Below are 26,365 nucleotides of genomic sequence, written 5' to 3' on the forward strand. Positions count from 1 at the left end.
CGGACCTGCAGCTGGGAGCCGAGTCCTAGCCTAGCAGAGCAAGGGATGTATTTAGCCAGCGTGTTTGTGCCCCTGGTCTCCTTTGTAGAGCCAGCTGTGAGGTGTGTGTTTGGGACAGTGGTGCGGTGCGGTCCTGCAGATGTTTGACCATAAAGAGCAGCACTTCAAAAGGTCTGAGACATCCCCGGCTCCCCCCTCTCTACCCTCCCTCCTCCCTCCTTCCGCCCCTGTCTTCTGGGACACAGCTCCACACTGGAGGAGTTCAGAGATGGGAAACAATGCAGACTTGGGCCTTGTAATCAGAGGCCACCGACAGGTGTGAAGAGTAAAGGGCTAGTTTTGGACTGGAGAAACAAGTTTAGATGCAAGTTACTTTCTATGCTGTTGTCTCTCACATGATAGAGCGGACTGGCCAGGCAAGGCTTTATGTCTGTAAACTTTGGGCACCTTGAACTTGACTTCTACTTGCCTTCCCTCCTGGCCGTCCTGTTTCTGTCCAGGAACAACCTCTAGTAAAGCATTTGAAAACACCAGAACCATGTGTGAGTTAGGAAAGCTTATATTAGTACTAACACTGGGTGTTTTATCAATATATACTGGGAACTGGATCAGCTAACATGTTTGCATGATCTATTTAAGGATCCATTTTGTTCTGCTCTAACAATTACATGAAGGATCCATTTTGTTCTGCTCTAACAATTACATGAAGGATCCATTTTGTTCTGCTCTAACAATTACATGAAGGATCCATTTTGTTCTGCTCTAACAGTTACATGAAGGATCCATTTTGTTCTGCTCTAACAATTACAGGAAGGATCCATTTTGTTCTGCTCTAACAGTTACATGAAGGATCCATTTTGTTCTGCTCTAACAATTACATGAAGGATCCATTTTGTTCTGCTCTAACAATTACAGGAAGGATCCATTTTGTTCTGCTCTAACAGTTACACGATGGATCCATTTTGTTCTGCTCTAACAATTACATGAAGGATCCATTTTGTTCTGCTCTAACAATTACATGAAGGATCCATTTTGTTCTGCTCTAACAATTACATGAAGGATCCATTTTGTTCTGCTCTAACAATTACATGAAGGATCCATTTTGTTCTGCTCTAACAATTACAGGAAGGATCCATTTTGTTCTGCTCTAACAATTACATGAAGGATCCATTTTGTTCTGCTCTAACAATTACAGGAAGGATCCATTTTGTTCTGCTCTAACAATTACATGAAGGATCCATTTTGTTCTGCTCTAACAATTACATGAAGGATCCATTTTGTTCTGCTCTAACAATTACATGAAGGATCCATTTTGTGCTCTGACTTACATGAAGGATCCATTTTGTTCTGCTCTAACAATTACATGAAGGATCCATTTTGTTCTGCTCTAACAATTACATGAAGGATCCATTTTGTTCTGCTCTAACAATTACATGAAGGATCCATTTTGTTCTGCTCTAACAATTACATGAAGGATCCATTTTGTACTGCTCTAACAATTACATGAAGGATCCATTTTGTTCTACTCTAACAATTACATGAAGGATCCATTTTGTTCTGCTCTAACAATTACATGAAGGATCCATTTTGTTCTGCTCTAACAATTACATGAAGGATCAATTTTGTTCTGCTCTAACAATTACATGAAGGATCCATTTTGTTCTGCTCTAACAATTACATGAAGGATCCATTTTGTGCTCTGACTTACATGAAGGATTCATTCTGTGCTCTGACAATTACGTGTGGGTAATTTAACCAAGGATTTAGACCTGTTAAGCCCATCTGTTTGAAGCTCTTCAGATCCGCATCACAAACACTTGATTGCAGGGACCACAGAGGAAATGACTGGTTGGTGAGGACATTGGAAGTATTGGAAGTATCAACACTGTTGTATTTACTGTGTTATTTCCTGTTAATTCTCTCTAAACTAGCCAAGTTCATATCTGACAGTATATAATGTGTTAGATTCAGTCGGAACGTCGCATTGACCAACAACTGTACAATGCGGGTTCCCCAGGGATCTGGCTTAGGGCCTTTACACTTTAGCTTACAGTATGTCATTTCTAATTGATCATAGTATCCTAGCGGTGGCATAGCGCCTGGTATAGTGTAGCTGCTCAACCCTCCTGGAAGCTCCGTTGAAGCCCCCACTAGTTGACGAGCCCCAGGTGACAAGCGGTATAGGCAGGACATAGGAGGGACTTGATGTGCACACCTCCAGTGTTTGTGTGATTAGAATTTTCTCTACAGGGGAATAGAACAACTTCTGTTCTCAAAGGTCAGTCAGATTTCTACTGCATTCCTGCTACATGTTTTCACATTTCCAGTTGCTTTGTCAAACGTCCCCATTCTTCTCCTCTGGCACTCCCTCACAGCTGAGTTGGTGCTGCCAGGGCAATACAGGCATGAAATGTTACAGCTCAAACAGATTTCCCAGGCAGGCCTTGAAATTGTAAAACAAATAAACAGCTTGTACACTCCTGTTAGAAATTGAATGGTTGTTCTCCTTTTCAAATAGTTAAATTGATAGTTTCCAATAGAACATGAAACAATGGTTTCTTTTTCAACAAACGTCTATTTTTTCCTGATAAGGTCCAACATAAAGTGATGCCTAAGCACGCTCCTCTTGACCCAGGTTTGTTTCGCGGCATGGTCAGTGAGGTCGTTAAAGAATAAAAAATCCAACTTCATATTCATCATCTCCAGCACCACCCCAACATCCACATATGTGAAAATTGCTCGTTTCTGTGTTTTGTAGTAAAAAATATAGACAAAGTGTTTACAATTACATAATCGATATGCATCGTGTGATTTTAACCAAGTATGAGTAGGCATTGCCTACTAATTGTCTACTAATTCGTTGTTGATGTAAACACTTATCTTCTTCTTCTATATTTTTTACTACAATTTTCACATACAGTGTGTTGGGGTGGTGTTTGGAAATGATGAATATGAAGTTGAAGCCTTCATTTGACTGGCTCCTCCCTCTCGGCAGCGCACTCGTTGACATCCACAGCTGAGTGTTGTCATGCCCGGGGATAATACTCCTGTCCTGCTGCTAGACTCCTATCATAGAGAGAGAAGAAGTGATGGCTTCAGGGGGGGGAAACATCTCATCTCATTCATCAACGTTTCTGAGTTCAGGCCCTGCCCTAACTCAAAGATGTATCATATCTGATCTGTTAAGCATAAGAAGCCGTCTTCTTTCATTTAGCAGCCTCTTGATCAAACGCTTCACTCTCAGGTATCAGATCCAGCAAACATTTGGCTGCGACAGGGAACAAGGTACCGTATCAGTACATGAGGGCTCGCTATAAACAGGGGTATTATCGTTTCATAAATGATGTGGGACACTTGATTGTTGCTCAGGATTGACGTTGGTGGTAAAAGGGCTTTGAGTTTTTAGGTACTCTGTGAACTGTGACTACCTCCAACACTTCACTGGGCTTATGGTTCTTCATAATGCATAAGGCATTAGTTGCAGTATATGAATGGCATTCATTTCACATATGACGAATAAATGCAGCGTTTAATTATTGGTCTTGTAATCTACATGAACTCCTTTTCCCGCTGTTTCCCTCATTTTCACCTGAGTGCCTCCTCAGTGGCCTGTGGGGGTTGATGTCAAATCAGGCAGAGACTATCGTTCCAAAAAGCTGCCACAGCCTTATTGCCCCATGGGAGCCTGAGATCAAACAACCTATTATGAGAAGTCATTAAGCAGGAAGCGAGGTAGGCACACATTTTGTATCTGAATCAAACTTTACTCATGATTTAAATCAACAGAATAGAGCACTCAGTGAAACTTCAGAAGGGGACAAAAAAGTGACATGGTTTCAGAGATTATAACATTAACATTATTTTGTTATGGAATAACATTCGATATCATTCAATCCCTTTGTGTTTGATGGAATAGTAGTACAGATCTTTCACAGTGCTGTGATAACAGTGATAAATAAGGTTTGATATCATTCAATCCCTTTGTGTTTGATGGAATAGTAGTACAGATCTTTCACAGTGCAGTGATAACAGAGATAAATAAAGTTTGATATCTTTGTGTTTGATGGAATAGTAGTACAGATCTTTCACAGTGCAGTGATAACAGAGATAAATAAAGTTTGATATCTTTGTGTTTGATGGAATAGTAGTACAGATCTTTCACAGTGCAGTGATAACAGAGATAAATAAGGTTTGATATCTTTGCGTTTGATGGAATAGTAGTACAGATCTTTCACAGTGCAGTGATAACAGAGATAAATAAGGTTTGATATCTTTGTGTTTGATGGAATAGTAGTACAGATCTTTCACAGTGCAGTGATAACAGAGATAAATAAGGTTTGATATCTTTGTGTTTGATGGAATAGTAGTACAGATCTTTCACAGTGCAGTGATAACAGAGATAAATAAGGTTTGATATCTTAGTGTTTGATGGAATAGTAGTACAGATCTTTCACAGTGCAGTGATAACAGAGATAAATAAGGTTTGATATCTTTGTGTTTGATGGAATAGTAGTACAGATCTTTCACAGTGCAGTGATAACAGAGATAAATAAGGTTTGATATCTTAGTGTTTGATGGAATAGTAGTACAGATCTTTCACAGTGCAGTGATAACAGTGATAAATAAGGTTTGATATCTTTGTGTTTGATGGAATAGTAGTACAGATATTTAGTAATAAATCACTAATAACACATTGTCAGCATGTCCTACAACTATCCAACTTACATATAGCAGCGTATTCCCTTCCCTTCTTATCTGACAGTGAAACAAACTCTCAAAGACAATCTGAGGCGGAGTGAGCTACAAATAAACAATTTAAAAGTATTATTAGGGGAAATAAATGTCAGCTTGTTGAGAGTTGTGCTCTGGTGGGGGGGGGGGTTCTAATCATCAAACACACGAGTCATCAGTGAGTTTCTCAGCAGGTGAGCAGTGAGTTCTCTAGGTGTCTGTCCTGCCTGACTGTCTCTCTGTGGAGGAATGGGCTCTGGAGATCAGACGCTACATCCACCCCAGTCTGTGTGTGTGCGTGTGAATGTGTGAGCATGTGTGTGCATGTGCGTGTGTGTGTGTGTGTGCATGTATATCTCCCACCCACCTTGGTGTGACAATACAATCTATACAGGCCAGGCTCACTCATCATATATGTGCCAGGCTCACTCATCATCAGGAAGTGTTCCCTTACCCTTACCCTCTGGGCAGATGTGCAAACTGCACAATAAGATACGTCCTACACAATAGAAAACAAAACAAGTGAGTTGAGTCAGTGGATTGAGAGACACAAGGAGTCAGCCTGACTGAGGGCTTCTCCTGATGACCACAACACTTGTCAGCCCTGGTTCCATTTCCACCTCCTGTTTTAGATCCTGTGGGTTTCGTGTTCATAAATCCAAAAAGAGTCAACGACTCGGTAGGTGAAAGCAGTATAGTGACGGCCTCAAGCCGTTAAATAAAGGTTAAAAAAAATAACAAAAATCTCTGTAACATGCTAAGTGGTGCATCTTCCAGCACTAGCCAGAAAATTCACATCTTTAATTACTGAAGGAGTCGTCATCAAAGGAGCTAGGATAAAATGGAACTGGGCCTCCTCAACTGGGCCTCCTCAACTGGGCCTCCTCAACTGGGCCTCCTCAACTGGGCCTCCTCAACTGGGCCTTGTCAACTGGGCCTTCTCAACTGGGCCTCCTCAACTGGGCCTTCTCAACTGGGCCTCCTCAACTGGGCCTCCTCAACTGGGCCTTCTCAACTGTCCCTCCTCAACTGGGCCTCCTCAACTGGGCCTCCTCAACTGGGCCTCCTCAACTGGGCCTTCTCAACTGGGCCTCCTCGACTGGGCCTTCTCGACTGGGCCTCCTCAACTGGGCCTCCTCAACTGGGCCTCCTCAACTGGGCTTTCTCAACTGGCCCTCCTCAACTGCGCCTCCTCAACTGGGCCTCCTCAATATGTGATCTTCAAAGTGTGTGTAGAGTGTTGGTGCAGGAGCGGTAGCTCCCACACGAGGGCGATGTTGCGTGAGAACAGATTGAATAGAGACGGAATTTCAAAGGCTGCGTTTGTAGTGCCGCTCAGGCTCACCTGCAGAAGTGGACTAGATTTACAGGTAGGTACACATGCATTCATGCTTATGCCCTGACATGCATGGAGTTAGATTTTGTTCTGCATGGGCCAATAGTGTAAATCACAGACCAAAGGTGTAATATGTATTCCCATTGACAAGCTTAGCACCCTTACCCAGGAGACCCTGTAACCAATAAGGGTGATTTTTGTGTGACAGTCATTTACAGCGGAACATGGAACGTACAGTACAGGACAAGTGCCTTATACATGTATTAAACCAGTATCCCACACACTGAGAATAGCGTGTCAATTTCCCATCAGCCTTGACAAAAACAGTCATCTTAAAAGGCTCTTTTAAGCCACCTTATTTACCTGCCTGTCCTCTGATAGGGAGCCCTTGAAAGGCAGAGCCGCTTCAGATAAGGCACCGCGACATAACAATATATTCCTGGAGGAGCACTACACTTCAGAGACACCAGAGAGCAGGGGGCACAGATTACCTCAATGCTGGCTGCAGGAATGCCCATTTAAAGGAAGGTGTTTTGTCCTGTCCTGTTTAAGGATTTACCTGGAGAGCTTTGAACAGCATGGACCTCAGTTTATTTTGCCAACTTTGTCCCAGCAATGCTCATTCTGCTTCATTTGAGTAGATTGGATTGGACTGGACTGAATTAGACTTAAAACATGAGAAAGTCATGAATGATTCAACAACAAACATCATGATTCTTGGTACTGTGAGAATGAATTAAGGATCAATAACACAGAAGGTGAGCAGATAAGAAGACAACTACAGTTCTAATCATCTAATCTACTGCTCCAAGGTTCAATGGGTTTTAAAAGATATCACACATGTAGGTGTTGAAAGCAGTTCAACCGGTTAGTATAGTAAAATCAGTCACACATTAAATTACTTCTTGTGAGACTCCAAAGTTAGAACGAAGACCCCATTGGGATAGTCTGGGTGCCATAACAATTACCTAGAAAACATAACCCAGCAAAGTGCTGCCATCATCTGGGTAAAATAGAGAATCACAAGGTAGCAATGTGGCATAGTCTTTTCTCACTCTCTGCAGCCGTTAGGAATGATTTCTGAAGCATGCATCTATATAGGTCTTATAGAAGGTTTATGATGACTTCATAAACTATTGAACATTTTTGTTTATTTAAAGTGTGACCCCAAATTCTATAGAAAGGAGGAAGTATGACAACAACAGTACTGATTGCCTTGTTATCAGAGGTGTGCTCGATCTGTTCTGGACCTTCCAGTAGAGGGTGCTATGACCCTTCCTCTGGGACCCTGTGACACCACATGGCAGTACAGTTGGTAGAGAGTGAATGAGAGCCACAGAGGCTGTCTGCTCAATGCTGCTGCCTGCCAGGCTGGTTTTGTCCTGATGCTGCTGGACAGCTGCCTTTCTGATTTTCCTTTTCCTAGAAGAGGCCTGGATCAGAACTCAACAGGACAAAGCAGGCAGGGGCCAGCTGCCGAAAGGACAGCTGGCCTATAGCACTCTGCAGCAGGTGAGGATCGGACTGGCGGCATGAACTGAGGCCCACTGATAACATGCTCTCGCTCTCTCTTCTCTCACTCTCTCTCTCTCTGGTATCTCTCTCTCTACTTCAAGGCTCCGCTCTGCAAACAAACAGCACTTCACGTCAAATGCTGCCAGCTTTACCGCTTGTAAACCTGTGTGCCAATGACCATGACCCTCTTCTTCATAATGCTGTGTCAGTGGAAAATGCAAGAGCACAAAGCGGACAACTCTGAGAAGCACTGTCTGTAAGAGCATTTTGTGTTGGTAAGAGAGATCATTTAGAAAAGAAGAGAGAGAAAGCAGCATTCTCTAGAAAGCAGTATTCTAGACAAGCGACAGCTGGTATCAAAAGTAGTCACATAAGAGGAAAACCCTGCAGTCATTATACTGTAACTAATTTACACTTATCACAGCGTGCATCACTTCACAGGCTAGTCTTTATGGTTACTCTCTGAAGGACACAAACTAAAAGCAGATTTACAATCTTACAAGCTAATGAAGAGGAAAACGCTACTTCTCTCTCTACTGTTTGATAAATTACATTATGCAGTAAGAGGCTGGTTACTACAGCAGCTGTTCTGTTGTGTGACATAACAATGGTGGTGCAGTTTGACCTGAGGCACATGGCGGTTGGCTGACTGGTAAAGTAGTGCACTACAGATGTTGGATCTTAATTTGAGCCAGTTTGCTACAGCAGGACAATAATCCTGCATCAACAGGAATTGTGAATTATTACATAGATTATAATTAATTACATTTTTTGGGGGGGTGGGGTTGATACATTTTCTGTAAGGGAAAATCAAGTCTGAAGTTTCAAAGTGGAAATGACAAATTTCAGACGCCTTTTAATACCTCAAATATACTACAGGAAAGTTCTCTTGCAACAGGTTGTTCAAATGAAGATCCTACATAATTCAGTAGGGAATAGGGTGGCATTTGGGATACGGACTGGTGGTAGGAGGTAGGGGTACAGCATTGTGTAAGGAATAGGGTGGCATTTGGGATACGGTCTGGTGGTAGGAGGTAGGGGTACAGCATTGCTCTTCTCCTTCCACTGCCCTGTTTGTCCAGCTCATGTTCACAGGCCTGTGAGAAAGGATTAGGGTTTCAGCCTTTCCATTCCTCTATACAGAACCCCCCTTCAAAAGAATTCCATGCATAACAAAATAGTATGTCCTATATCCCTCTCCTTCCTCTCTATTGCCCCCCCCCCCCACACACACCAACACAAGCAAACTAGCCTGATGTCTTTTTAACAAATGTTCCCCACTAGGTAGGAATCAAAGTGAGAAAGACTTGTACAGCAGCATCATATCCATGCAAAGTATTTACTTGACTTTGCTCACAGAGACCAGATACGTACAGTATTTTCTTATTTTACGGCAAAAAAAATAACAATATTGGCTTAGTATGGGACACTAACATACTATAAAGACAAAAGATGCAATAGTCTCCTGGGTCATTTTATTTTCCATTTATTGTGCAGTAAAAACACATGATTGATAATGTCATGTCTCTGGTCGTTTCGAGCTGATGACACAATGTATATAATTTTTATCAAAATGGTGTTAAATCGCTATCAGAAAACAACCTATGGCTTAATAGGTAAAGATACCATTTACAAAAGTCCATCATATCTGTTTTCAATTTGTACAAAAGCTGTATATATATATATATATATATATATATATATATATATAGGGCCATCGTCGACCTAATGGGGGATACAGGCTTCTTAACTGAAACAACTTAAAATAGGCTTATAAAGATGTAATAAAGGAATTATAACAACTTTATTACATCAGGTTGGTTATTATGGCACCAGGTTCAATCAATGCTTTCTACTAGCTCCCTGCAGGACCCATTTGGATAATGGTACTAAATCATACTTTTTTTTATAATGTTATAACAGAACTATCATCATAGGCAAATAAAAAAGTAAAACTCAGATGAAATTAACAGATAATTGTGTCTGTGGCATGAGGTATTGTGAAGGAAAGGAGCTCTATTTAAAAAACAATTTGAATAGAGCAGAAATCATAAAACAAGAGTTTAAAAAAATCAGATCACATACCAATACAACTATGAAAGAAGGACAATATCAATAATATCATATAATTTTCTATGAGAAAATTATTTTTATTACATGGCAGTATATTGACATTTTAATAAAAATATCTACAAAGTAGCAGCAAACAATTGATAAGAAAAAAGCATTGTTTTTATTTTATTTTTAATTTCATTTAGTCGTGAAACTTTGCTGGGAATATTCCTCCATAGCAGCCTCATTATAAGGAGTGTTCACTCATTATTTTTCTGTCATTATACAATCACACACATTGATTCTGCAGTTTCCCCACATAGTGTACTTCATGCCCCCCTATCACTCCCCTAGAAACCCCTTAGCAACTTCAGTTATGTCTTCCAGATTCATCCTCCACAGATCTCTAGCAACACAAAAAACACATATTTGAATTTGTGCAAAATGATATAAAAGCCTTTTAAATGATTATTTGATGACAGGGGAAAATTTAAAACATTTAGTTTTTAAATTTGAGCTTTTCCTCAACTTTCAGTACACTAAGCCAATGCAATGATTTCATAGTAATATTTTGAGTTTACTTCCACTTCGCATGCCTTTCAAAGTATTGAATGGTTTGACATACTGACATGAAATAGCCTTCTGTCATCATGATCCACACTGGCCTTGAAAATAGAATATTGTGCAATAAATAGTTGTTGTTCAAGTAACTATAAATTACAAGCTTCAGATTCAATTCAAGCAGTTAGAAAATTCCAAATCTGTCATCAACTGTCATGAGGAGAACTGATAGAAAGGTGCCTTCTTTGAGGATGGCACCGCCATCTTTCACTGTGTCTTTACTATTAAGAAAGCTTGGGTCCAGGTACTATAGCTGGATAAATAGATTAGACTTCCCCAAAACATCCTACTATGTCCTGCCTTTCCCACATAACACCCTATTTAGACATCCCAGAGGCAAGTCTGTCGTTGTTCCCAAACCATTCCATTCTTCTCAAAAATAGTCAGTAAAGAGTTATTGACCCAAAGTGCTTTTCCGATGGAATGTTTTTAGAAAGTAAGACAGAGTAACAATTCTATAAAGACTGTGGACTATGTTAGCTTACATAGAGAGAGCATACAGGACAGCTAGCTAATCATTCTGCAGCAGAATGCAATGCTGCAAGTATTCAGTACAATAGAATGTAGACTTTTTCCTGCCTACATTCTGAAGTAACTGTACTTTACTGGTTAGCTTGCTCTCTTCTGAAGGCAGTGTGTCAGCAGTTATGACAGAGGTAATCCACAGTCCTCTGACGATAATTGAAAAAGTATGCTAAACAAAATTACATTGTATATGGTTACATTCTCCATTTAAAAATAAGAGGAGGTTAGAAGACCGATTTTCTAAACAATATCTCAAAGTTGGTTAAACGTTGATGCAAGCATGGACATACCGAACAAACCAGGCACAGCAAAACCCCTGCTCCTTTAGAAGTGGGTTTAACACACTTTAAAACGCCAATGTCATCAAACAACTTGAAACTAGCTTTTTATGTGACAAATTGCAGGTGCAGGTTCAATCTGTTGAACAAAAAGAAGACCTAGTTCATTATTCTATAGTTTGTCTATGTTGCACATACAGCACTACATCTAATTTTCTTCTCTTATTCAAGCTTGTTTTGGAACCACGCCCAATTTATGCTGCCTCAAACCAGTGACGGGACAGAGAGCAATGTAGGAATGAAGCCCTGGCTGATCCCTTACAACCCATGTTGGGAGCCAGACAAGACGTTCAGGCCAGGCCAGACCAGTCCCTGTGCTATGAGCACAGGTATGCAAGTAGGTGAGAGCGCAGTCAGCGGGGAGCGGTGCTGCTGAGACAGTGTCAATCAGCGCATCCTCTTCTCTCCCCGAAGCCCTCTCCTCCATCTATGGCCTCATATGGAGTGCACCAGACAACACTGTCCCACTCAGATGTTCACATCTCTCACGTCCGTTGGCGTGCACGAGAGGTCCACCTCCTCATCCATGCTCTTGGTGTCCGTGGAAACAGTGTGTTGCTGTGCCTGACGGAGACTGGTCTCCAATAAGGACTCGATCTGTTCCTGACACGCCCGTAGACAGTCCTGCAGAGGGAGACACATCGTTAGTGATAAGATATGAACTAGCGCTAGATGGTCTCTCAGTAATGAGCGCCACTTACAGTCAGGGGCCTTTTGGCCTGCCTTCTAACTAAAATGTTCAATCAATCTGAACAATACAGATGCAGGATCTTAATTTGAGCACTCTTTTTTTTATGAGAATTTCCCTGCACTGCAGGAAATGCAAACTTGTAGTCTATTCAAGGTTTAAAGAGGCTTCTAAAGTTTGCAATTTCCACTTTCAAATTTCAGACTTGATTTTCCCTAATGTCAAATGTATCAACCCCTATAAAAAATATCCATTAATTATAATCCACAAAATAATTCACATTTCCTGTTGCTGACGTATTTTCCTGCTGTAGCAAACTGGCTCAAATTAAGATCCTACGTCTGTATACAGTATTAGAATGGTATGACAATGGTACCAATGACCACGGCTAAGGAGTCGTGGCAGCACACATAGAACCACAAGGGCAGAGAGGTACTCTACTGGGAAGGGCTGTGACTATGTGAGGATTAGGAGGAAGACAATACATCCAGAACGACTGGAAACCCAATCTGCTAGCACCCATTTCTGGCCCCAAAACAATAGGAGCTAAAGCAATTCACTGGGCCAAGGATAAGAGGGCCAGACCCTCAATCAGGTGGGTGAAGGAGTTCCCCAGGGATCTCATTCTAATGATTACAGTTCTTATTACCTCGATCAAAGAGGCCTGTAGAAACTAGAGCCAGACCAGTGGAGGAAGGATTCAGAAGTTATTCTATTGCTAACAATACTAAGTTATTAACCTAAAAGAGAGGATGGCTTAAAAGTGTTTTTATAAAAAAAAAGTAATTTGTGACATTCCTCTGAAATAATGAGAGATTCTGTATTGAATTATGACATTAGGACTGTGTCCTGTGTTCGTTATGTGAATATGCACAACAGACTTCTAGAAAAAAAAGTACATGCACAAAAGTGCATTTAATCATGGTGCCTCCTCTACTTTCATTTTATTTAGATGTTTTTCTCCTTTCCCTTTGGACGCCACAAGAGTTAAGTCCCTGTACCAATGACCATGGGAACAATGAGCAAGAACGTTTTCACACTGTTGTCGTGTAGCTGACTTCACTCGCCTCTCATTTCCTAGCCCCTTTCAGAGACAGGGTTTATGACATGGCTACCTGCTGCTCCACATCCCGTCTCTCAGATCTCTCTCTCTCTCCTCTCTCTCTCTCCTCTCTTGTTCTACTGTCATCCCCTCTCCCGCACGAGTTACCACATAGTGAAAGCAATCAGATCAATAAATGGAATCTGTGGAAGATACATCTCAAACTGACTAAAGAGACGGGCATAGATAAAGTATGCAAAGCTGTGCAGAATACTACACATTTGTTATATTAGGCTCTCTTCGGAGCTATATGTTCAATTTCAATGTTTTTGCATGAGACTGGGTTGTCCTCGCGTACCGGGTCACTTCTGATGACTTGGGACAGGAAGTAAGTCAGTTGCTGGGATGACATTGCATCGTCCATCTTCAGATGCAACCCCTGCACAGCAGCCGCCACACTGCCCGCTGCGATCATTGACGGAGGGTTGGCAATGAATTTGACATCTGGTGTGGAGAGAAAAGAGAGAGAGAGAGAGAGAGAGAGAGAGAGAGAGAGAGAGAGAGAGAGAGAGCGAGAGAGAGAGAGAGAGAGAGAGAGAGAGAGAGGAAGGAAGGAAGGAAGAAAGAGAGAGGCAACAGGTCAAATTCCTGAAGCAAGGCATATGATCCACAAACAATTCACTAATGACCTTGTTCACTGGCTGCAACGAGGCAGCTCAGGCCATTGATTATCTGAAGGGAGCCGTCGACACAGGGTGAGACAACAAGACACAGATTACAAATGTTAATAGGCCATTCTAACTAGCCACATCTTCTCCATCCACCACCCTGGCAGTGAAGGGTGAGGAGGAGGTGTGGGGGAGGAAGAGAGGGGTGAGAAGAGGTGACGGGGATGGGGAAGGGGAAGGAGGGAGATGGGGCAGTTTAATGTGATACAACCAGATAATGGCAAGGCAGAGAGGAGAGAGACCGTGCATCCAGCAGAATCAGAACAGAGGCATTCTAAAGTTCTAGTGACACCATGCTGATATGTGGCAGGATGCCCTGCCTGCTACCGATGAACTATGCTGTAGTTCCCAGCCTTTATTACACCCCTGCAGCCATCATCTCTCCTCCTCTCTCCAGACCCCTCTCTCTATCCTCCCCTTCCAGCCCCCTCTCTCTATGCCCCCAGCTCTGTCCTCCTCTCTCCAGCCCCCTCTCTCTTTCCTCCTCTCTCTATCCTCCTCTCTCTATCCTCTCTATCATCCTCTCTCTGTCCACTTAGAGAGTAACTTGGCATGCATACAGCACATTAGGTAAGATTAAAGAGCAGATAAAACATGTAATTAAAATAAGAGGGGAAACCTATTGCACTTGTTGGAATAATGACGTTGGTGATTAATTATTTATTCAGCCCAAGAGCGGCTTAATAATCACACACAGAGAAAGACAGAGAGACATTCACCTCTAAACCCCCTCCAGCCAAAAACCCCTCTATTCCCTCTACCTCCAGCCCAAACCCCCTCTACCCACTCCACCTCCAGCCCTAACCCCTCTAACCCTCCACCTCCAGCCCAAACCCCCTCTATCCCTCCAGCCAAAGCCTCCTCTACCCCCTCCACCTCCAGCCCAAACCCAATCTACCCCCTCTAGCCAAAACACCTTTACCCCCTACACCTCCATCCCAAACCCCTCTACCCCTCCACTTCCAGGCCAAACCCCATCTAACCCCTTGACCTCCAGCCCAAACCCCCTCTACCCCTCCACCTCCAGCCTAACACACCTCTACCCCCTCCAGCCCAAACCCCATCTACCCCTCCTCCACCTCCATCCCAACCCCCTTTACCCCCTCTAGCCCAAACCCCCTCTACCCCCAGTCCAAACTCCCTTTCCCCCCTCCATCTCCAGCCCAACCCCCTTTAGCCCCAGCACTATCCCCATCTACCCCTCCACCTCTAGCTCCAGCCCAAACCCCCTCCACCCCAAACCCCCTCTGCCTCCACCCCAGACCCCCTCTACCTCTAGCCCAAACCCCGACCTCCAGCCCAGACACCCTCTACCCCCTTTCACCTCCGGCCCAATCCCTCTCTACGCCCTCCACCTCCAGCCCAAACCCTCTCTACCCCCCTAACCTCCAGCCCAAACTACCTCTACCCCTCCACATTCAGCTCAAACCCTCTCTACCCCCTCCAGCTCAAACCCCCTCTATCCCCTCCAGCCAAACCCCCTCTACTCCCTGCAGCCAAACCCCCTTTCCCTCCACTTCTCCACAGCCTCACAATGCAATAAATCACCCTTCAACTAGCTCTGCTGGCACACCTCTCTGGAAAGATCACGTCTCACTTCCTATTTTTAAGTGGTTAGAGAGACAATGCATCTACTCCAGGCAGGGGTGCTCACACACACACACACACACACACACACACACACACACACACACACACACACACACACACACACACACACACACACACACACACACACACACACAGAGGGGCTCCTCGGGCGAGGCACATTGTGTGAAACAACAGGTCTAATCACCAGGCGCAAACCATTAATTTGACCATATTAATTAGGGGCCTCCCAGTCTAGGAGACAAGCCCCCTTTAAACCCACCAACCCATGCAAAGAGTATGGGGCATCACTGTGACTGAGCTCCCATTACAAGAGCCTGCACCACAAAGAGCTTAGACACATGGATGGAGGTAGAGAGCTGTCAGATTAATTGAACTTTACACTGGCATAAAGGCAAGACAGAGAGCCATTATCTTGGCCCATATCCTCACTAGATCTACCCAACCATAACCTCACTAGATCTACCCAATCATATCTTCACTAAATCTACCCAATCATATCTTCACTAAATCTACCCAATCATATCTTCACTAAATCTACCCAATCATATCTTCACTAAATCTACCCAATCATATCCTCACTAGATCCAATTTGTAAGTCGCTCTGGATAAGAGCGTCTGCTAAATGATGTAAATGTAAATCTAACCAATCATATCCTCACTAAATCTACCCAATCATAGGCTCCCCTAAAAGCGAAAGGAACTAAATGCATGAAAGCCTTTAGATTAAATGTAGGAATGCCAGCCGGTAGCCGCCCTTAAGGAACTATATAAACAAGAGACTCCACAGTCTCATAAAAAAAGGGGATCATCTCTTCTATGGTGGCAAGATGAAGGAAGTACAGTAAATGCATTTCACTGAGGTGTATTTCACAGAGGTATTTCACAGGGGTGTGTCAAAGCCTATCGAAACACCTTTGACAACAACAATTTGGCAGCAGTTCAAAACTACACTGAACAAGAATATAAACACAACAGGTAAAGTGTTGGTCCCATGTTTCATGAGCTGAAATAAAAGTTCCCAGAAATGTTCCATACTCACAAAAAGCTTATTTCTCTCAAATGTTGTGCACAAATTTGTTTACATCCCTGTTAGTGAGCATTTCTCCTTTGCCAAGATAATCCATCCACCTGACAGGTGTGGAATATCAAGAAGCTGATTAAACAGCATTAACATTACACAGGTGCACCTTGTGCTGGGGACAATAAAAGGCCACTCTAAAATGTGCACTTTGTCACACAACACAATGCCACAGATGTCTCAAGTTTTGCGGGAGCGGGCAATTGGCAGGAATGTCCACCAGAGCTGTTGCCAGAGAATTGAATGTTCATTTCTCTACCATAAGCCGCCTCCACGTCGTTTTAGAGAATTTGGCAGTACGTCGAACTGGCCTCACAACTGCAGACCACGTGTATGGCGTTGTGTGGGCAAGTGGTTTGCTGATGTCAACGTTGTGAACAGAGTGCCCCATCATGGCAATGGGGTTATGGTATGGGCAGGCATAAGTTACGGACAACGAACACAATTGCATTTGATCAATGGCAATTTGAATGTACAGAGATACTGTGAAGAGATCCTGAGGCCCATTGCCATGCCATTCATCTGTCGCCATCACCTCATGTTTCAGCATGATAATGCACAGCCCCATGTCGCAAGGATCTGTACACAATTCCTGGAAGCTGAAAATGTTCCAGTGGCCTGCATACTGACCAGACATGTCTTTCATTGAGCATGTTTGGGATGCTCTGGATCGACGTGTGCGACAGCGTGTTCCAGTTCCGGCAAATATCTAGCGACTTCGCACAGCCATTGAAGAGGAGTGGGACAATATTCCACAGGCCACAATTAACAGCCTGATCAACTCTATGCAAAGATGTGTCGTGCTGCATGAGGCAAATGGTGGTCACACCAGATACTGACTGGTTTTCTGGTCCATGCCGTACTTTTTTTAATGTATCTTTGACCAACAGATGCACATCTGTATTCCCAGTCTTGTGAAATCCATAGATTAGGGCCCAATTAATGTATTTCCTTAGATGAAATGTAACTTAGTAAAATCTTTGAAATTGTTGCATGTTGCACTTATATTTTTGTTCAGAATAGTTAAATCCCTTCCTTAGAAGTATTACTCATCACAAATAGCATATACAGGATCTTCAACATGCTTTCACACTCTCGTCTTCCACTCCCTACCCCCGCCACCTCCAGCCCAACCCCCTCTACCCCTCCACCTCCAACCCCCTTTACCCCCCTCCACCTCCAGCCTAAACCCCCTTTTACCCCCTCCAGCCTAAACCCCCTCTACCCCTCCACCTCCAGCCCAAATCCCCCGCCACCTCCAGCCCAAACCCCCTTTACCCCCCTCCACCTCCAGCCTAAACCCCCTCTACCCCAAACCCCCTTTACCCCCTCCAGCCTAAACCCCCTCTACCCCTCCACCTCCAGCTGAAAACGCCTTTACCCCCTCCACCTCCAGCCTAAACCCCCTCTACCCCTCCACCTCCAGCCCAAACCCCCCTCCACAATCCAGCCTAAACCCCCTCTACCCCTCCACCTCCAGCCCAAACCACCTTCAGGCCCATTCAGTCAATCTCCTAAATGAAGCAGTAACTTCAAACAGCACCTTGAGTTTTCCCCTGACCTACCACAGGGCAAAATAGTTTCCTCTAGCACAAATCCACTTTTGTTGAGGGAAGGAGGAGGTACAGGTTTGAAACCTACAGAGCAGGTATTCTCCTCAGTATCATCTTGGTTAAAACTCTGCTTGCAAATGGAGAGCAGTCTTCCATTGTGCAGGCCTATGACAGAGCTTAAAGGATTTCTACACGGTGGAAAATGGACAGTGCAACAGCAGCTAAGTCTAAGTATCTCCCTGAAGTATTTGCCCTACTGATCAGACATAAGGAGAAGACAATATATATGTAACTCACAGCTTTCACTATGAGATTGATCACGCCATTGACAAATATCAATGTAACTGCTTACCTTAAAAACCCATCTTTAGTACCACACAGACAGTATATCTATAACCCAGCTGGATATGTAGGCCTACAACATCCCTCTAAATCAGCAGCACTAAACAACAACAGCAAGAGCACAGCAGAGCAGTCAGCAGTATACAGATATAGGATCTTAATGTGACGAAGTTTGCTACAGCAGGAAAGTAATCCTGCAGTCACAGGAAATCTGAATTATTATGTGGATTATAACTAATGGATGTTTTTGTAAGGAAAAATCAAGTCTGAAATGTCTAAATGGAAATTTCAAACTTCAGAAGCCTTTAAAACCTCAAATACACTACAAGTTTTAAATGTCCTGCATTGCAGGAAAGTTCTAATGCAACAGGGTGATCAAATTAAGGTCCTACATCTGTAACAACAGACAGGCAGGTGGTGGTGGAGCTCCCATCATGCATACCTGTAGCACAGAGGGCCACAAAGGTCTGGGCATGCTTGCGCAGGATTTGCTGGGTGTCCTGATGGATGGGTAGTTTGGAGAGGAAATGGTCTATGAAATCGTGCGGAGTCACTGAGGCTAGATCCCATTTCAGTTTGTTCAATACTAGTAGTTCCATTTGCTGTAGATGAGAGAGAGAGAGAGAGAGAGAGAGAGAGAGAGAGAGAGAGAGAGAGAGAGAATAACCTGTAGTAGGACACTGTGCAAGGGTTCAAGACACCAACACACCACTAGAGGGGGTATGCACCACACAGGCCTACGCTCTGCCACTGTGCCAATGACTTATCATTACAATCATTGATACAGTATGTTATGGGAATTAGATTTGAGAATTTAATTCCGAATTTGAGTTATTTTCTCATTTTAAATGATTGATCTCCCAAAGTTAACCATGGCTATATGGAATATAATGAACACAGCAATTATAGTTATGATTATAGGCATGCACTATACTATATTATACAAAAGCTCGTTAACAGAATCTACATTGGTTACAACTAATGAGAACATGATGAGGAAGTCAAATTACCAGCAAATCGATTGGTCGGATGGAATTGTCAGTGTATATGCACAACTTCTCTGCGGTTAGAGGAATGGTCTCCTTCATTTTAGACGCCAGAAACATGCAGGTAGCTCCCAATAATTGTAGTCGGGTCTTCTTTGTCGGTTCAACAGACAAATATCTGTCCAAAAAATTCATAGCGAGGGGAAAAACCTCCTCTTCGCATTTCTGTTCCTCACACACCTGTAATCAAAAACCAAACGAAAAATGCATTACATATCCAGTCTATACCTGTATAGGCCTAATATATATATATATATATTATATTAATATATATATATAGTACAAAGTAGTGGTGGGCACCAATATTGATTTTCAGTATTATATCAATATGAGCAAGGCATATCATGATATTGGTTTATTCTCCCTGTTAACCTACACTGTTCTGTAAAATAAGAGCATACATGACTGTTCCTGCATGCAAAACAAATCATAGGATTTAAGCATACTTTAATTACCTGCTGATGGGCCAACAACTGTGGATGGGATCCCCTTGTTTTCAAACTGGTTGGGTGGCTTTAGGCTACCAGAACATTTACACCAGAGCCAATGGGCAATCCGAACGCAGTTGTATGAACTGTACTTTCTACAAACCGATATGATATCAATATCAAATCGAAAAATGCAACTGAGATTTTACATATCGGTGACCATCACTACTACAAAGTAATCTTAAAGAACAAACAATAACATGCATGCATATAAGTACATATTATGTGACCGTAAATGCAGATGTAAGACCTTTTGGATTCATCTACAACATTTTGACATACATTTTATTTCACTCGTGGACACAAAGGTGGCCTCAAGGCAAGCACATGGCGTAGAAAGCTATTGTAGTTCGTCATATTTTCAAAAAATATTTTTTTATATTTGAAAATGGTTTTAGCATGTAACAATTGAATGTAAACAGTCCAAGAAGTATACTTCATTGGACAGAAGTGTCTTACTCCGAATAGCTAAAATAATACTGGTCAAAAATAACTTTTTGGTAAGCCACTAAATTGGACAAGGAGCATGCGCCCACATCTCATTACAGCATGCAACTTTAGAAATTAATAAAAAGTATATTCGTCCACATCACGAGAACATTTTTATAATGTAAATTTTAAGCAATGTCTCTTCTTTCATTATATGACACTTTCAGTGCATTCTCTCAAAAGGGATCGAAGCTATTAACCATATTCAGACTAGAGTCGACCTTTGCAACTCCCACATCCACGTTGATGGTTCAGTTGTAAGTTTGCTTTATCAAGTTGTAACTTAACAATGTAAACATAGCTCCAAATGCATATGAGTTCAATTAGCCTACTATATCGAAAACATCAGTGACAAAGTGCTATAAACCACAAGAAAACAAAGATGGCGCATTTTGGCACTTGTGACTGCATACGTGTACATTGACTTTAATTTAGAGAATTATGAAACTAAATTGTTCGTTCCCTTGAATACATAATATAAGGGAATATTTTACGTCATTTGCACCATGTATCTGGTCAAATTAGGCTCAATGAATCTCACAGACAACCTCTTAATGTAGTCCAAAGGATAAACTGGGTGAATAACTAGGTCTAATGTAATAAACACATTTTAAAGGTAGGCCTATAGAAGACGTTGACCAACACAGGACAAGTAATCTTTATAGACGCATGTTAGTAGCGTATGTTGCCTATTATTATTCCAAAGGGCATATAGGCATATAGACCTATGGTATGTTTCAGTGAATGGAATGTTTTGTATCTGTTAGAAAGTGTTTCTTGCACAAACCTCTAGCATCCATGTAGAAACAATTCTCCTCATGCAAGGTACAATCTCTTTCTGTACACATTTGAAGTAGTTCGTTGCTGGGAGATAACTGTCTTCAGCTTTTAGCATGGTCTGCAAAACTCTATCGTTGAGCAGGTTCGAGTCTTGGTAAGCTCTCCGGATGGTCTCCACTTCACAGCACAGCAACTGATGTTCCATTCCTTCGGCTTCGGCAGTCGCTCGAGCAATGAGAGAGACAGAGAGAGACTGATAGAGAAACTGATTGATTGCTTCCCCCAAAAGTTCCGTGGATGTTGCTCTGCTCTGTCTGCTGCGACTGCTGTGTCGAAGCTCTCAGTAGGCGACCCAACTCTGCTCTCCTCAATAAACTCCCCTCCCCTCGGCGCACTTGGTCAATGACGTGCCTGTTGTTATTAGAGAGCAGATTAAAGGAAGGCGGCGTCCACCATGAGAGATAGAGAGAGAGACAGAGAGAGAGAATTCGACATACCAATTAGGATCTGGCAAAAAAAATACTTGAATCAGTTAAAGAACCCATTGCCCTTTATGGTTGTGAGGTCTGGGGTCCGCTCACCAACCAATAATTCACAACATGGGACAAACACCAAATTGAGACTCTACATGCAGAATTCTGCAAAAATATCCTCAGTGTATAATGTAAAACACCAAATAATGCATGCAGAACAGAATTAGGCCGATACCCGCTAATTATAATAAGCCAGAAAAGAGCCGTTAAATTCTACAACCATCTGAAAGGAAGCAATTCCAAAACCCCCCATAACAAAGCTACTGTACAGAGAGATGAACCTGGAGAAGATCCCCCTAAGCAAGCTGGTCCTGGGGCACTGTTCACAAACACAAACAGACCCCGCAGAGGACAGCAACACAATTAGACCCAACCAAATCCTGAGAAAACAAAAAGATAATTACTTGACACATTGGAAATAATTTACAAAAAAACTGAGCAAACTAGAATGCTATGTGGCCCTAAACAGAGAGTACACAGTGGCAGAATACCTGACCATTGTGACTGACCCAAAATTAAGGAAATATTTGACTATGTACAGACTGAGTGAGCATAGCCGTGCTATTGAGAAAGGCAGACCTGGCTCTCAAGAGAAGACAGGCTATGTGCACACTGCCCACAAAATTAGGTGGAAACTGAGCTGCAATTCCTAACCTCCTGCCAAATGTATGACCATATTAGAGACACAAATTTCCCTCAGATTACACAGACCCACAAAGAATTCGAAAACAAATCCAATTTTGATAAACTCCCACATCTATTGGGTGAAATACCACAGTGTGCAGTCACAGCAGCAAGATTTGGGACCTGTTGCCACAAGAAAAGGTCAACCAGTGAAGAACAAACACCATTGTAAATAAAACCTATATTTATTTTTATTTATTTTCCCTTTTGATCTTGAACTATTTGCACATCGTTATATAGACACTGTATGTAGACATAATAATACATTTGAAATGTCTTTATTCTTTTGGAACATTTGTGAGTGTAATGTGTATAATCTATTTCACTTGCTTTGGCAATGTAAACATATGTTTATCATGCCAATAAAGCTCTTTAAATTGACAATTGAGACAGACAGCAGGAGAGAGACCCCACAAAAAAGCCGCCTTAGAGAAGAGGGCAAGTTTTAGAACGCATGAGCTCAGTCCTTTCCCATCGCAGCCAGAACATTGCGTGGGCTATTGGAAGTGGGAGGTCTCAGGTCCGATCTGGAGGCAGTAGTCTAAGCGAGGGTATGATTGCAGCTACTGAGGGGTACCAAAAAGGGGAAGCAGAGATGCTCAGTGACAGGACTGGAGGACCTGGTTCAGTCACTTTGACATTATGGGGTATTGTGTGTAGATGGGTGAGAAATCTATTTAATCAATTTTGATATCAGGCTGCAACACAATAAAATGTGGAATAAGTCAAGGGGTAAGAATACTTGCTGAAGCCACTGTATTTTGGGTTCTGATGGGGTATGACAGTTGTACTAAGCTTATGGGGCATTTATAAGTCATATTCTTCAAGAATCAATGGGTATTTACTGTATAATGAATCTTTAAATCCCAAAATGGATTTAACAACTAAGGATTCTAGCTTTATAAGCATGTATTAATAAATACTGCTCTGACTTCTCTTGCAACTTGTTCACAATAGGCCTATAGGCCACACTACTTGTAACTAGGATTTGAGTGAATCTGAAAAGGGTAGCTGGGTTTAGCTTTCTAGGCTTTACGTCCAATGATATAGACATTACAGTTTAACCAATTCAAAGATGCAGCACTCATGGATTTTAGTTGCTATGAAGGGTCGCTGCTTGAGTATAGTAGCAGCATGGAACATTCCAATCATTCCTCTCTCAGCTCTGCACAAGCCGTAAAACTCATATGAGAACCGCATAAATAATATCTAATAAATAGACTAGGCTTACTACAGACGTAGGATCTTAATTTGAGCCAATTTGCTATAATCCTGCAGCAACAGGAAATGTGAATTATTATGTGGATTATAATTGATGGACATTTTTGTAGGGGTTGATACATTTTTCGTAAGGGAAAATCAAGCCTGAAATTTCAAAGTGTAAATTACAAACTTCAGAAGCCTTTTTAAACCTCAAATACACTAAAAGATTTTAAAGTTTCTCCTGCAACAGGGTGATCAAATTAAGATCCAACATCTGTAGGCTAAATGGCAATAATCAGGACTAAACAAACTAAATGAAACAAAATATGTTTTCCCTTTTAGTCTGATAATTATAGTAAAAAAAACATTTTTAGTCTGCGAATTACTGTAAAACAATCCCTTTTAGTCTGATAATTATAGTAAAAAAAACATTTTTAGTCTGCGAATTACTGTAAAACAATCCCTTTTAGTCTGATAATTATAGTAAAAAAAACATTTTTAGTCTGATAATTACTGTTAAACAATCCCTTTTAGTCTTAGAATTAATGTAAAACAATCCAGAGTTCACTTCCACACAGCACTTTGTATTCTCAGATCATGTATTGTGAATACATAACAAACCTTTGAGTATTCATACTAATATATTGTAAAAACTAAATATTTCCTTACAGTGTAACATGTCTGTGTGGTATAAGAAGAAAGGGAAAACGCACGCATGCACGCACAACGTACACACACACACACACACACACACACACACACACACACACACACACACACACACACACACACACACACCTCTTATATAATTGTCCTCTGCTAAGCTTGCATCAGGGGTAGACAGAGGGATTCATTCCTCCCGTTGGTCTGATCAGGGGAATAATACTATAGAAAGAGCAATACTGTATACTTCACTTATTTCACAGTGACTTTCTGGTCCATTGCCACGTATGAGCAACAGAGGAGGTATGTGAGTGTGTGCCAAAGCCTGGCCCAGCCCTGTGTAGGAAGGCTTCAGTTCCAGGAGAGCAGAGTGGGAGAGGTGGAGGTGATGGGAAGGCGAGGGCAGTTTAGATTTCCCACGGCCCTCTGCTCTCTTCCTCTGTGCCATACACCTGTAGGTGTGCTTGAGGAATAGCTACTCATTAGCTGCCAGTGGGGCTGGCTCTTTTTAGTTGCCATGGATTATCAAAACAAACTAATTCATGGATGAATGAGATAGGTAAAGGTTGCCATTCATGGTAAGTAACAACCCCTCTCACTTTTTACCCACACTGACTGTGAGTCACACCTACTGTAGCTTTATAGTTGTGTCAGCAATCTATTTGACATGTCAATTTGACATTGTAGATACAAATGCCAAAATATTTTACTAAAGTTAATCAAAAGAAAAATTAAGAACAAGTAACAGCAAGCACACATACCGGCGTCAGCTAGCCTACCGGTTAGAGAGGCGAGCCGACAACCAGAGGGTTGCCAGTTTGAATCCTGGGTTGGACTGAAAAAATCTGCTAGAAGTGAGCTGGCAACCAGAAGTGAGCTGGCAAATCCTAGATGCCATTGACTGATATTGAACCCTTGAGCAAGGCACTTAACCCCCCCACAACAACAGCTCCCCAGTGTGGCAGTCCCCCGCCCCTTTCCAACAACCTGTATGTGTGTCTTTTGGAGGGGTTAAAAGTTGAAGTCAAATTTCAGTTGGACATTGTGTAAAATTGACCAATAAAGTAATTTTAGTCACAACATAGTATATACAATAGATGACAGAACAGCAGCTGATATGATTTCCCCTGAGAGAAGGTTGAATAACTTCTGTTTCAAAAATCCCCCTTTGGTCTAAATCTTGAGCCACACCTGAGATCTCCTTGTGAATATAAATTCCAGTTCCTTGGAGAATTCTGAACTTTGACAACCCCATAAATCAGGCAACATAATGGAAAACGAATTACATAGGGAGTGGTAGAGTACCATGTAACAGTAATACAAGATGAATGTCTACACTCTATCTTCTGACCACAGCACTGTGACCCCATAGCTGTAAATCAACTATACTTGAAGTGATTCAAAACCCAATGAATCTAGAACTCAAAGGAGGGAGTTTGATTGGTTCTTATAACCTGTGTCAAAGGTTCCAAATGAAAGAACTTGTCAGAAAGGGAGTGTCATTGGCTGGCACAAGCAACAAAGGCAATGATGTTTTGATGCTAGGATTTTTTTTTGTATGGCCTGGATCATCTTGTTGGGGTGAGGGTTATTTTGGTCCTGTTCTGAGTACGGTTCTTGCTTAATGGACCCATAGGTCTTCAACTGAATCTTTGTCTTAGCATGATCTTAATGTTATCAGTGTTTACCTTGTTATTTACTGCTTGTCATGTTACCTTTAACCATATCCTTACCCTGGAGTAATAGCAATCATTAGCAATAATTAGGACAGAGAGGGGTCCCTATCAATGCTTACATGAGGGCCTCTCTCCACACAGACCCCAGTGCAGTGCTGCTTCAAATAAAATTGTATTTGTCAGATGCGCCAAATACAACAGACCTTACTGTGAAATGCTTACCTACAAGCCCTTAACCAGCAATGCAGTTCAAGAAATACAGTTAATAAAGGATTTACTAATTAAACGAAAGTTAAAAAAAATCAAAGCAATCAATAGGTAACACAAGAAATGTACATAACAATAACGAGGCTATATACAGGGGGTACCGGTACCAAGTCAATGTGCAGGGGTACAGATTAATCGCTTGTTGACATTATTTGGTTTTATTTATTCAAGCCTCAGTGACTTGATTACGCAGTGAGGTTATGCCATTGCCTATGGGATAGAGGTTTTGTACATACCTTTATGGCTGCTGTAATATTCAACTGATCTCTAGGGCTACATTTTCTCTCTCGCCCTCTGTCTCTCTGTGTATGAAGTATGCATCCCAAATGGCACCCTATTCCCTTCATACTACACTAAAGGGGCCCATAGGGCTTTG

General features: G+C 42.1%; 1 protein-coding gene across 1 annotated transcript; it reads right to left on the reverse strand.

Annotated features, from left to right (window-relative positions):
* Positions 1-9,052: 9,052 nt before the first annotated feature.
* On the reverse strand, positions 9,053-21,342 carry LOC106561617 (G1/S-specific cyclin-D1). Its single transcript, XM_014125743.2, has 5 exons — positions 20,971-21,342; positions 19,171-19,386; positions 18,603-18,762; positions 13,207-13,352; positions 9,053-11,742 (listed from the first exon to the last, which is right to left on the reverse strand). Exons 1-5 carry the CDS (start codon positions 21,166-21,168, stop codon positions 11,587-11,589), a joined length of 876 nt encoding a protein of 291 aa, XP_013981218.1. The 5' UTR covers positions 21,169-21,342; the 3' UTR covers positions 9,053-11,586.
* Between the last annotated feature and the right edge of the window lie 5,023 nt (positions 21,343-26,365).

Source organism: Salmo salar, chromosome ssa10 (genome assembly GCF_905237065.1).
Source record: "Salmo salar chromosome ssa10, Ssal_v3.1, whole genome shotgun sequence".
NCBI lineage: Eukaryota > Metazoa > Chordata > Actinopteri > Salmoniformes > Salmonidae > Salmo > Salmo salar.

Bases quoted from the DNA above. Each gene is read 5' to 3' on its own strand.
- LOC106561617 (XM_014125743.2), bottom strand. From the start codon at position 21,168: ATGGAACATCAGTTGCTGTGCTGTGAAGTGGAGACCATCCGGAGAGCT. The intron at 18,763-19,170 runs GTAATTTGACTT...TCTCATCTACAG, and splicing joins TCCGACCAATCGATTTGCTG to CAAATGGAACTACTAGTATT. The intron at 11,743-13,206 runs GTACGCGAGGAC...CTCCCTCTGCAG, and splicing joins AAGTCATCAGAAGTGACCCG to GACTGTCTACGGGCGTGTCA.